Genomic DNA, 13,016 nt, shown 5'->3' with positions numbered 1-13,016 from the left:
GTCGTTGCCATTGTCAGTCACGGCAATTCTAACTTTCCAGAATCGTGAATGAAAATCAACAACAACAACAAAAAAAAACTATTACATTCCAGCCATGATGGAAAAAAAAGTGATGCAAAAAAAATTCCAATGCAAACATAGAATGATTATGGGAAAAAAAGAGGAAGAAATGTTGATACGTAGGATCTGTGGATGATTTTTCATTTTTTTTCTGAAATATCGAAACATGAAAAAATTTAACGATTCTTTTTTTCTGGGGAGTGTGTGTTTTGGCGTACACACACAAATACTTTGTATCATCATCGAATAGCCACGAGATGATGTTTTTTCTCTCAGTTTACGACAATGAAAACTTTTCGTTATCATTTTTTGTTCCATTTTCATCATATTTCTATATTGCAAGATTTCATCATCAGAGAAAGTTTTCGAAAAGTTTTTGTCTATATAATCACAAGAACATATACACAGAGAATAGCCAGTTTCATAAGGATGTTTGTTATTGAAAAAAAAATGTTTTTTTTTGCTCTATTTCCTCGGAATTTTTCTTTACTGCATCAATTTTTTTCGTTTTCTTTTGTTGTTTCCGTTGTTGTCATCATCATCATCATCATTCATGGTGGGTGGTTTGAAAGTACGAGAAAGTATGTTTCTTGGGGATTTTCTTTTCTCGAGAATCATATTTTTTTTCAATTTTGTTTTTTTTCCAATGATGTATATCATCATTCTTACTTCTTACATGATGATCATTGAAAACTGAAAATAAAAAAAAAATCATTTTTCTTTACAGGAATTTTGATCAAAAAAATAAATAAACAAACTTTATACAAAATTTTATTTCAATTTTCCTTGGAAATACAAAATATGTTTTTCTCATTTGTTTTTCAATTATTTTTTTTCAAAAAAATGATTGTTATGTCAAATTTTTTTTCGTTATTGAAAACGAAAAAAGTTTCAAATTTCCAAGTTGTGTGTTTTTCAATTTGATTCCCTTGAATTTTTTGCTCTGTATTCCGTTTTTTCCCTACATTTCCAATGATGAACATAATGAATAATTTCTTTTTTATCATTGAAATTTTAATGAAAGTTTTTTTTCCGTTTAAAACAAAATCAATTTTCACGAACGTGTAGAAGAACCGAAGAAATTAAACGAAGAAATTTTCGAAATATCTTCGTGATGAATGGTGAATTGATTTCGAATAGATAGAATTACAAATAAAAACATTCATCTAAAAATATGAATGAATGAATATTGAACAGATTTCGATCCGAAAATAACTGAAAAACAAAATAAATAATCTATCGAATCAATCAAATAAATTGATTATCATTTTCTATCATTTTGATGACGTCATTTGTGGCTGTTACACATCAATATTCCGGAAAGATAAAGAAGAAGAAGCAGAAACTTCTTTCAAATTCCTAGAATTGTAGCAAAAATGGACAGAAAAAAATGAGATTCCGGAGAATTAGTTTCATTTTGAAAATGGTAAACCAAACAACAAAAATATACGAAAAGTTCTGTCTGTGGGATCCAGAATTTTCCATGTTAATGATGATGATGATGATGGGGGTTGAAGAAAAAGAAAAAAAAATTCAATTGAATTTTTTTTCTTGGCTGGCAACAAACGATAAATACAAACTTGTAACGAATTTATTTTATATGTGTTGACTGACAAAACAAAACAAAAATATTCTTTTAAACAAACGAAATTCTACCATATTTGCTTTATGATTGTTTTTGTTTTGTTGTTGTTGTTGTTTTTGGAATTGAATTTCATTTCATTCTGTTTGTTTGTTTGTTTGTTTACCACTCCACCCACACTCTTTTTTGTTGTTGTTGTTGTTGTTGTTGTTGATCATTGATAATCCGATTGATAATTGCAACATTTTTTTTTGGAAAAACAATTTCATTTCTTCCTCATCATCATTAAATAAATGGTGTTTGTTTGAAAGCGAAAATTTACAAAATTGAAAACCATTTTTTTTTCTTCTATCCATATCTTTTTTTTTTTGTAGGGGAAAAATGAAGTTTAGAATAAAATTCTGGAATTTTTTTCCTGACTATTTTGAATTCTATAGAAATAATAATAATTTTATCTTCATATCACGAATGTTTCAACACAATGCAACCAGAACAACAATTTCCCATCACACATTACATTCGAATTTCCATCATCATGATTTTTTCTTTTTCTTTCATACTTTTTTTTTCGGGATTGTTGAGAAATATTCCGAAGAGAAGAAGAAAAAAATGACAAACATTTTCATCGTAATGTTTGTCATTTTTGTTTCGTTCGATTCGTTCTGTATACAGAACTTTTCAGGATTCATTCGTTTCGAAATCTCTAGCTAAAAAAATTTCCCGTTTTTTTTCTATTCCACCCTCATTCATTTGCTATATCGATGGACAAAAATCATCATCATCATCGAATGATCGAATGATGAGGGAGATTTTCCACCAAAAAAAAGAAAAGAAAAATCCTCCAGAATCCAGGCACTATTATTGATAATTTTTTTCGCTTATTCTTTACTATAGTCATTTTTTTCCATTCATTCACTACTCGATAATAATAAATTTTTTCATCATCATCATCAGTCTTCAATCTCTAGCTCTTTCTATCGGAATCATTTTCATTCGTTTTTTTGTTGTTGTTGTTGATTCTGTTTGCAATTCAATTTTCGTTTCGCTGCAACAATGTTTTTTTTTTTGTTCGTTCATTTGAGTTTCCTGGGAACATCGGGGCAAAAAAAAGAAAAGAAATTCTCCGAAAAAAAAAACAACTGAAATAACGAATCGAAAAGAAACAAAGTAAAGGCAGACAACAACAAAAAACAGAACAAAATCAAAATATAAAATAAAACAGTAGACGGAAAAATTGATTGATTTTTTCTTCTTTCCAGAATGTTTTTCATTCATTTAGTGTTTCATTTTGTTCGGTTCGTTCATTTCGGTTTGTTGTCATTCAATTTGATTTGATTTTTTTTCTTCAATTTTTTGTTTATTTGTGAAAAAAACAAACAAAAAATGAAAATTGGTTTTTTGTTTTTTCCTATGAATTCTCGACAACAGAAAAGTTTACGAGACATTTTTTCCTTGAAACATTTCTTCGTTTTTTTTGGAATTCTATCATCATTTATGAATGATGATCATTATTTAACCTTGTTGTTGTTGTTGTTGTTGTTGATTTTCATTTTTTTCCCATTATTAACTCAATACAATCAAATAGAATATTCTAAATGTTGCAATTTTTTCATAGATGATATTGGATATTTGATCACTTTTTTCCTTTTTCGATTCTTTATTTATTTTTGTCCATAGAAACACACATACACAAAAACATTTACAATTCTACCATTTTTTCATTTTTTTTTTTGTTTTCATTGGATAAACGACGATAATAATGATAATAATAAAAGAAATCGATTGAAATCGGTAAAGAGAATTACAAACAAACAAACAAACAAAATTGACCAAATAAAATAGAAAAAATGACATTATGGAAAATAAAGTAGAATTTGATTTTGATTTCTGTTGACGACGGACAAACAACTTGAAGATTTTTGTATCAAATTGCTTTTCTATTTTTGTTTCATTGTTTTTTTTTTGTTTCATTTTTTTCTTTTCGAGAATTCTGAAACAACATTAGGGAATCTTTTTTTTCAAACAACATCTAAATGAAATGTAATTTGAGATGTTGATGTTGCTATTCATCATTTTTTTTTGTTCAAAATCTCAATGATTTTTGTTGATGATAAATGTGAATAAACAATGTTGTTGATGCCAATTTCGTTTATCTTTTTTGTTGTTTTGTATTGTTTATAGAGAAATAAACGTCGACAACAACAATAAAAAGAAGTCAAATTTCAAATCTAATAATTCATTTGAATATCATTTGACTGATGATATTCAATTTTGCCATTTTTTTCTCCAGAAAAATGATTTCAAGGTGAAATAAAATCTATTTTCATTTTGATTGACATTTTCATTTTTTTTTCGTTCGGTCTGATGATGACAATTTGTTTTCATATTTTTTTTCAAAAACTTGAAAAATTGCAATTAATTTAACAACGAACAAAAAATAAAAAAATAAAAAATAAAGATGTCTTTGCCTATTCAATCGGATTCAACATATTTCTAACCTTGAAACACCAATCGTTATTATTGGAAAAAATAGACAACAAACAAATCGTTTCGTGTACATCATCATAAGAATATTTCAAGAAAAATGAATTGACCAAATATGATTCGATTGTGTTTTTACGATTGTAAATATGAATGAATGGATATTCACCAAAACACACCTGTGTGTGTTTGTGATCATTATCGATTTGCTGGAAAAAAATTGTCAATTGTTTAAAATAATGATAATGGAAAGAATGTTTCATGATTTTGCATTCATTCATTCATTTGTTCAATTCTAATGGTTTTTTCATCGCCTTGCTTTTTGCAAAAACAAAATTGTTGTTTTTTTTCTTCATTTTTTCACATCATCATTGATCGACGATGATTAATGGAAACACCATACACAAAAAAAGTTTTTCTTTTCCGAATAACATTCATTTTCTTCAGAATTATATTCTTGAAGTGAAAATTATCGATAAACCTCGAATGAAATAAAGTATTCCAGAGAATGTATTTCTTTTATTTTTTTTTCATATATAAAATTGATGATGATGATGAGAATAATTATCATTCTCTTGAATGAATGATCAAAAAATGATTTGCATTTTTTTTCCTTGTTATCATTATTACACAATTTTATCTTGAAGAAAATCTTATCGACAATTCCACCGAATTCCATTCTCATTAATAATCTTGGGATAATTTTTTCTGGAGTTTTAGTTTCCAATCAAGGGATCACTATTACGCCATACAAAAAAAAAAACATTCATTGTTTTTTGTTGTGGTTTTTTCGTCTATATTTGATAGAAAATGTTTTTCTTGATTCATTTTTTTTTCGGAAATTTTCAATGTAACCACCACTGTGTTGCCACTGATGAAGATAGTTGTTCCAAAGAATATGAATGAATTGAATTGAAAAAAAAGAATATTTATTATTGATAATATGATTAAATATTAATTATGTAGAATTCATATTGATTTTTTTGCCATCTTTCTTTTTATCAAACAAAAAAATCCGAGAGAATAGCGTAATCGTTTTTTTCAACTTTTTTTTCGGTGACTGTCATCGATCAATGTATGGTTGGTTGGTTGTGTATATTGAAACAACATTCCTGGTTCGAAAAAGAAGGAGGGTGAAATGAAAAATCTGATTCAAGATTTGTTTTGGTAAAATTCTGTTTTTGTCTCGTTTTTTTTTTTGTTGTTGCATGAATCTTTTCGTTTTGCGAAATAAAAAGAAAAGGCTGAGAGGAAATAATGATAAAAAATCAAAGCTAAATTAACAACAACAAAAACAGGGAAAAAAATGTCATAATAATTGAACTGGGGAATAAAAACAAAAAACAATTCGATGGCACGAATAAGGAATTTCCAATATCTTTGATTTTTTTTTGTTCTGTGCGTTGATTGGCGTTCCATATTGATGGTGGCGATGATAATGATTATTATTTTCAATGTGATCAGAATGAAAATGAAATTCTTTGTCTCTTGTTTTCTATTCTTTTTTTGATTCTGTCCATTCATCATTTATTATTGTGCAAAAAAAAATGTTGATGATGAAAAATTATCATTGGTTTTGTTCTTGTTTTGTTTTTGTTTTTGTTCATAATTTTTGTTTTTCTAATTTCCCAATCACAATGAAAAAAATTCGATTATCACATGGTCAAATATGGATGATAATTTTAATTGCTAAACTTTCAATGATCAAAATTAATGATTAAGTGAATGGTTTTTTTTCATTTCCCTTGTTTTTTTTTTTGTTTCCCTGGATATTTTTGTTGTTTAATTTTTGTGTTTTTTTTTCGTCCCAAAGAAATTCTTTTATCATTACTTCTTCTTCCTGGATGTTTAATAATCAATATTGTTATAAATTAAATGTTTTTTTTTGCATTCTGTTTCTAAGAATCATATATCATCGGGTAAAGCCTAAGGCAAACAATAATACACCTTTCGGTCAAACGATTTGTTTCTCTTTAATTTGTTTTTGGATAAAAGTTTTTTTTGCTTGCTAATCGAGCAAACCAAAATCATTCAAGAATTTCAATATATAGAATAAATAAACAAAAAAGAAAAAAAAAGAAATACCATTTGAAAACGTTAAGGAAAGTGAATGCAAACATGTAACAAAAAAAATTCTGTTACAAATCCGATTTAATCGTTTTTGTTTTTGCTTTTTTTTCCTTTTTCGAAAATAATAATAATAATCATAATAAAAATAAAACCGTGAATTTGGTTTTTTTTCTAAATCTTTTATGAATTGAATATAAACAACAACAACAAAAAAGCCAAATAGAATTTGGAAAGAATGTATCCAGTTAAACGAAAAAAGAAAAAAAAATGCAACCTAGCCAAACAAACAAAATAAAATGAGAAAAAAAAACCATGATTGTCTCGAAACAAAAAAACAAAACAATGAAAACAACAACCCAGAATAAAATTCCAAAAAAAAATGTTTATGGCAAAAAGAAGTGAGCAAAAAAAACCCGAAAATAATTATGATGATAATAAAAGAAGAAAGAAAAAAACTACAGGCAAAATGATTGTGAAAGAAAATGATGATGATGATGATGATAATAATAATGAAATGAAATCAGCTTCGAAAAACAAAAATTCCGAATAATGGTTACTATGAAAAAAAACCCAAGGATAAGAAAAAATGAATGTATGGAAAATAATAACATCAGAATCTGTTTTAGAACAAAAAATAAACACATAAATTCGAATGTTTTGGTTCACTTTCTGTACAAATATTGCTGAATTGATGAGATTGAGAAAAAAAAATGACGATAAATAAAAGAGAGAGAGAGAAAGAGTGAAAATGAGAAACAAAACAAAAAAAACCGAATAACCGACTACCAAAAACAAAACGATTAAATATTCAATTCATTTGGTAAAATGAAAGAAATGAATCCTGATTTGGTTTGTCGAAGAATTTATTATTCTTGTTTTCATTTTGTTTGTTTGTCAAATTGTCCAAAAAAAAAACAGTAACTAGTAACGACTTCTGGTGGACATTGTTAAAAAGAAACACCAATTTCTTTGTTGTTCCGTTACTTTCGTAACCGAAAAAAAAATTGTTCAATAAAATCAATTGTTACCTCTCTTGCTGATTCTTTGTTTAACAAGAATACAATTGAAGCGTTAGTAGAAAAAACTGAATTCTTCACTTTGTTTTGTTTTCCAATGACAATATATGATTCTTGAAAAACAAAAAAGATTGATTACTAATTCAATGGAAACAAAAATTCTTATCATTATAATTCATTTTACAGAAAAGTTTTTGTTGTTGTTTTTGTTTCTTTCATAAGTTTTTTTTTGTTAACCATATTCATGTTTAACAATGATCAAAACAAGAAGAAAAAAAACAATTATAATTTACATATACCTAAAATTCTGTAAGGAAGGAAAATCATTCTATTCTTATCATTATAATCTTAAGCTAATTAATTAACTAAAAATTTTCTTTCTGATTAATATTATGGGTCGTTTTTGTTTGCAAACATTCCCCAGTGTGATAGTGTCTTCTTACTGTCGTTTTCATTATCATTTATGTCAAGAATTTCATTTTAGCATTTTTTTTCTTCTTCTAAATTCTCTTTTTCAATTTATCATATATAATGTTTTTAATGATTAATCAGATCAACAAAAAAAAAGGTTGTTAGAAAGTGTGCCTATTGATTTTTTGTAATTTTTCATTTTGGTTTTTGTTGTTGTTGCTTGTTTTTGTTATTTGAAATGATCGACAAGGAAGATTCATTGTTTTATAATGATTTTTTATGTTCGGAATGAATTTTTTTTTTTGGTTGTGAAAAAAAAAGACAAAAAAGTTTCCGGGAAATCTTATCAATTTTTTTTGTGTGGATATTTTCTATCGTAACAAAATGTTATTTTTTTTGCCATTCATTTTTTTCGTTGCCTGTCATTTTTTTTCTGTCGTTTTTTTATCTATTGTACCATTCTTTTTTTGGGAAAAATAAAAATAAAAATGGTACATTCTTTTGCCTGTCACAATGGTATCGACAATCACAACAACAACAAAAAAACATTCCAATGATTTTGAAGAAAATTTCGTAAACTTTTTTTTCGGATGACAAAATAAAACAGCAAAAAAAAAAAAAAAATAATAATAATAATAACTGAATCGAGATAGAGAAAATTTATTACATTTTTACGTTTAGAAGAAAATCGATTGTCTTCATATTCTTAGATGAGCGAAAATTCTGTTGAAAAAAATGAATTTCTCTTTTTTCTCTTCTTCAATTCACCGATGTTGATTTGTTTGATTGAATTTGGTGGTGTGAAAGATAGTATCGAAAAGAAATGAGAATGAAATTCTTTTTTTTCTGTGTGTATTCTCAAGTTGGTCTGCTTTAAATGAAATTTTTTTCATTCTACCAAAATTCGATCCATTTCTACAACAGAAACAGAAAAAATGATGGTTTTTTTTTGCCAACAACCAAAGAAAAAAAAATATTCATATGAATCTGTGCGGTACTTTCTAAATACAAATGTTTGCATTCTTTTTCTCTTTTCTCGATTCGATATTCTTGTTTAGATGCTTAAAGCATATTTTTATTCATTCATTCCACACAACAACAACAAAAAAATCATCTGCTTTTCTTATTCTTTCGATTCTTTTCCATCAATTTTTTCCCATTGTTAGTTTCGGAATTTTCTCAACTTTTTGTTTTTCTCCCCCATCCTTCATCTTACATCTAAAAGATGAAATTTTTTTTTCTTTCTTCTATCATCATCGTCGACTGTTTTTCTTTATTCTGTTTTTTTTTCGGCATCATTTTCGATAATATATCGTCAAGCAAGCCAGATGAAAAAAAAGAATTGCCTAAAAAAAATAAAATATCATTCATCGTCATATGCATGGTTGTTTTCGTTGTCGACATTTATTCATATATGCAAAACGAATATTAAAAGTGTGAGAGTGAGAGAGAAAGAAAAAACGAACAAAGAAAAGAATTTGAAATATCAAATGCAACAAAAAAAAACAACAACAACAAAAACCAAACACAGAATATGGAAATTCTTTATTCTATACTTATATTGAACATAAAAATAACAGAGTGTACACACACAACTTTGAATCAAACACAAAGAATGCATTGAAGAAGAAGGAAAAAAAACTGCTGAAAACAATCACCCACACAAATAAAACAAAACAAAAAATCGATGATAAAATAACAGCATCAACAACAAAGGGATGGGAAAAAAATTCCCAGAATCAAATTCAAATGCTTTTGTTGTTTTTGTTTTCTGGAGAAATTTTTCCCATCATCATTCAATGTTCTATCGAACTTCAAGTTTTTTATCTATTCGATTCTTTTCTCTCTCTCTCTCTCTCTCTCTCTCTCTCTCTCTCTCTCTCTCTTTTTCTCGAATTCAACGGAAAATGAAAATATTTTTTCTGCATAACTTTTTTCTGGCTGTTTTTTTCCCATTCAGTTTCTTTATTCTTTCGAAGAAATATTTAGGAAAATAAGAGAATAAAAAAATCGAATTGAATCTTGATTCAGAATGTGAATAAATTATTTCTGAAATTTTAAAATTATTTTTTTTCTCTCTCTCTTCTTTTTGTTCGAAACTTTTTCCGGTTTTGTTCGATGTGAGAAAAAAAAACTTTTCACCGAAAACAAAATAAACATTTTCCAGAATGGGAATATTTTTGGAATGAGAATTTGTTGATATTCTCTTCGAGACCGGAAATATAAACATTATTTCATTTTATTCTTTCAATTTTTAAAAAAAAATTCTTGAAATGAAATTGAGCTTATAAATTCTTTTTTTTTCATTTGTAGGTGAAATAACCGTACGACAAGAACATTTGGATGAAGTGATACAGGCGGCAAATTTTTTTCAAATTCAAGGCGTTCAAGAATGGAATATTCGTTGCTGTTCGACGACGACAACGACCAATACGACTAAAACATCAACAAATAATATCTCATCATCATCATCACCATCATTAAGAAATAGTATGGGAAATTTTAAGAAACGTATACTTAACAGCAGCCAAAAGGATGGTCATCATCAATCAACAACAATGATTGATAGCGATCCTTTTTTATCATCGTTAAATCATAATCATAACATAAATTCAAATCAAATCGATTTGAAATTAATGTAAGTTTTGTTCATTGCCATCTAGTGATTAGGTTTTAAAGTTTTTTTTTGAATAGTAATTCATCAGATAATCATTCAACAACAACCAAAAATCATGATACAACAAAAGATTCGAATAACAATCTCAACCCTTCTGAATCAGATCCGTTACATTCCAAATTATTATCAGATCGATCATCATCATCATCATCATCTACAACAATGGATAATCCACCACCATCAGATATGGACGATTATGCCCATCAATTAATGACCAAGCGGAAACGTTCATCTGAATCGATTACAGCAGCCTCACCTTCATCCATCGAAAACTCATCAGTACAAGGATCTCAATTAATAAACAATGTTGCATTCGAAACAAGAAAAAAAGTCAAATTAGAAACGGAAAACACGAAACATGATTCACAAGAAGAGATAAAATCAACAAATTCTTCAAGTCAACAAATTCGGTCTCAATTATTGTTGAAAATAAAATCGGGAAAAATATTCAAAAAAGAACATGATTTTGACAATGAACTGATTATAGATGATTCGAAATCGGATGATGTTAGAAAAGAAAAACAAAATAAGAATGAAGATGATGATGAAGAAGAAGAAGAGATAAATGTTGTCGATGATGATAAACCATCATCACCATATGAAGGTGATAATAATGCTGAAAGAAAAAATGGTGTTCATTCCAAACCAACAACCAATGGACGAGTGAATAAATATTCGAATAAAAAAGGTTCATCCGCATACAAAAATAACAAAACGGGTGGTATATCTAATTTAGTCATATCAAGTGAAGACGATGACGATGATCTAGTCGATGATAGTTTTGATGATGATCTTGTCGATGATGATGGATACTATGAAACTGATGATTCAGCAAATGGTGTTGATTTATCCATCAATCGTTCATCAGTACGAAATGGTTCTGCCAACATGAGTAATGGCGGCGATAATACTGCTAAACAAAATCGTCATAATCGAAAAAATAAAAATCGTCGCAATTCATCAATATATGATGATCTTCTTAAGAAATGTAATAGCAACAATAATCTAATACACTCTGATCCGGTGACATCAATGTCTAACGGGTTAGTATTACCCACATCATCAACTGTAACATCTACAGAATCATCAGCATCATTTGCCGCGGCAGCAGCCGCAGCTGCTGCAGCTGTTGCTGCTGCACGTATTCAGATGATGTCACAAATGTTTTCGGCTTCAAATCAATCAACAACCACCGCTAATAATTCACTATTGAATGCAACATCAGCTTTTACAGCTAATGGAACTCCAAATTCACTTTCGAATGAACGATCCACACCATTGAGCCTGTCAACTTCACCAACATCAGTATATGGATCATGTTCATTTCCTGCTAGTGTTACATCAACATTATCTACGGCAGCCGCTCGTGCAATTGCTGCAACAACATTGGCCACATTTGGACCATCGCCATCATTAGGTGTTGATCATTCTTCAGCAGCAGCAGCAGCAGCGTTGGCGCCATTTTCAGCATTTAATACGAATTTATTTATGGCCGCAGCAGCTGCAAGTCAACAAAATTCTACAATATCCGGTATTCAACAACTACCACCGCAATCGACACCATCACCCGCTCCATCTGCGAACGGATCTACAGGTTCGAGCGGTGGCGAAAAACGTGGTCGTGGTCGTCCACCTAAATATGGAGGAAGTTGCAATAGCGGTAGTAAATCAAATAGGACCAATGATAATGGTTCGAATTCAAGTCTAAACAATTCATTGGATACATCCTCACCGTTTCCAGGATTGTTCTTTCCATCAACAATGACCAATAATCATAATCATGATCATTCAGCATCATCATCACCACAACCATCCCAGATTTTGTCATCTTCTAATAATTCCAAATCTAATGGTAAGTTGATAAATGTTTGAAACTGAAAAATTATTAAATCATTTCAAAAACACATAGGTTCTCACAATAAACACAATGGATCATTATCATCGCCCAATGGAAAAACAGTATCTACAACGGCAGCAACTACAGTAACTACTGCAGCATCTTCAACATCATCATCTTCATCGTCATCATCTTCTTCGTCATCATCATCATCAGCCGTAGTTATTAACCAGAATCGTTCTAGACGTGGACGACCACCAACATTATCCGTTGATGATATGGTACAACGTTTACATTCTGGTCGAGAAAAAGCCGGACAAAAACAATGTCCACATTGTCCACAAGTTTACTATGGTTATCATGCAATGCATGATCATATTACATCAGTACATCTGAATTCAAATGAAAAATATCCATGCCATTTATGCGATAAAGAATATTCATGGCGTATAACATTGCGAAAACATTTGAAATCACAACATGGTGTACATCCAGATATTCTCAACTGAAAATTCAAAAAATGACTAGTTTTATATAGATAATTTATTTGCAATATTTTTTTTGTCTCTACATCTCACCTTATATAAATTTTGTTTTCAATTCACTTATCATTTTTTTACAATAAATCACATTATCATCATCATCTGTGTATTTGCATCATCTTTTTATTTTATGGAATTTTTTTCACTTTAATTTTTTCCCTGTCATTCAAACCATCAATTTTTTTTTTTGTTAATCATCATCACAAAAAAGACTAATTTAATTGGATTTGTCAACATTTTTGAATTATAATAATCATCAAAGATATATTTGTCCAATAATAAATTAATTTCATTTTGGGAAATAAAACCAAATCAATAAACCAAAAAATCATGTTTTTTT

The 13,016-nt window shown here is 28.4% G+C and overlaps 1 protein-coding gene across 1 annotated transcript; it reads left to right on the top strand.

Annotated features, from left to right (window-relative positions):
• The first annotated feature begins 6,727 nt into the window (after positions 1 to 6,727).
• Positions 6,728 to 12,897, top strand: LOC113790583 (uncharacterized). Its single transcript, XM_075821877.1, has 4 exons — positions 6,728 to 6,785; positions 9,934 to 10,258; positions 10,315 to 12,149; positions 12,207 to 12,897. The coding sequence occupies exons 1-4, from the start codon at positions 6,743 to 6,745 to the stop codon at positions 12,641 to 12,643; spliced, it is 2,640 nt and encodes an 879-aa protein (XP_075677992.1). The 5' UTR covers positions 6,728 to 6,742; the 3' UTR covers positions 12,644 to 12,897.
• Positions 12,898 to 13,016: the final 119 nt, after the last annotated feature.

The sequence above is a fragment of the Dermatophagoides pteronyssinus genome, unplaced genomic scaffold (genome assembly GCF_027571235.1).
Source record: "Dermatophagoides pteronyssinus isolate colony J.1.1.1.1 unplaced genomic scaffold, Derpt_VIB-CSIC_2022.12 sq0013, whole genome shotgun sequence".
In the NCBI taxonomy this organism is placed as follows: domain Eukaryota; kingdom Metazoa; phylum Arthropoda; class Arachnida; order Sarcoptiformes; family Pyroglyphidae; genus Dermatophagoides; species Dermatophagoides pteronyssinus.
This window is presented reverse-complemented; position numbering and strand designations above follow the sequence as displayed.

Excerpts from the sequence above, each read along its gene's own strand:
- LOC113790583 (XM_075821877.1), top strand. The coding sequence starts at position 6,743 with ATGGTTACTATGAAAAAAAACCCAAGGATAAGAAAAAATGAAT. Across the intron at positions 6,786-9,933 it reads AAGGATAAGAAAAAATGAAT|GTGAAATAACCGTACGACAA; the intron begins GTATGGAAAATA and ends TTTCATTTGTAG. Across the intron at positions 12,150-12,206 it reads TAATAATTCCAAATCTAATG|GTTCTCACAATAAACACAAT; the intron begins GTAAGTTGATAA and ends AAAAACACATAG.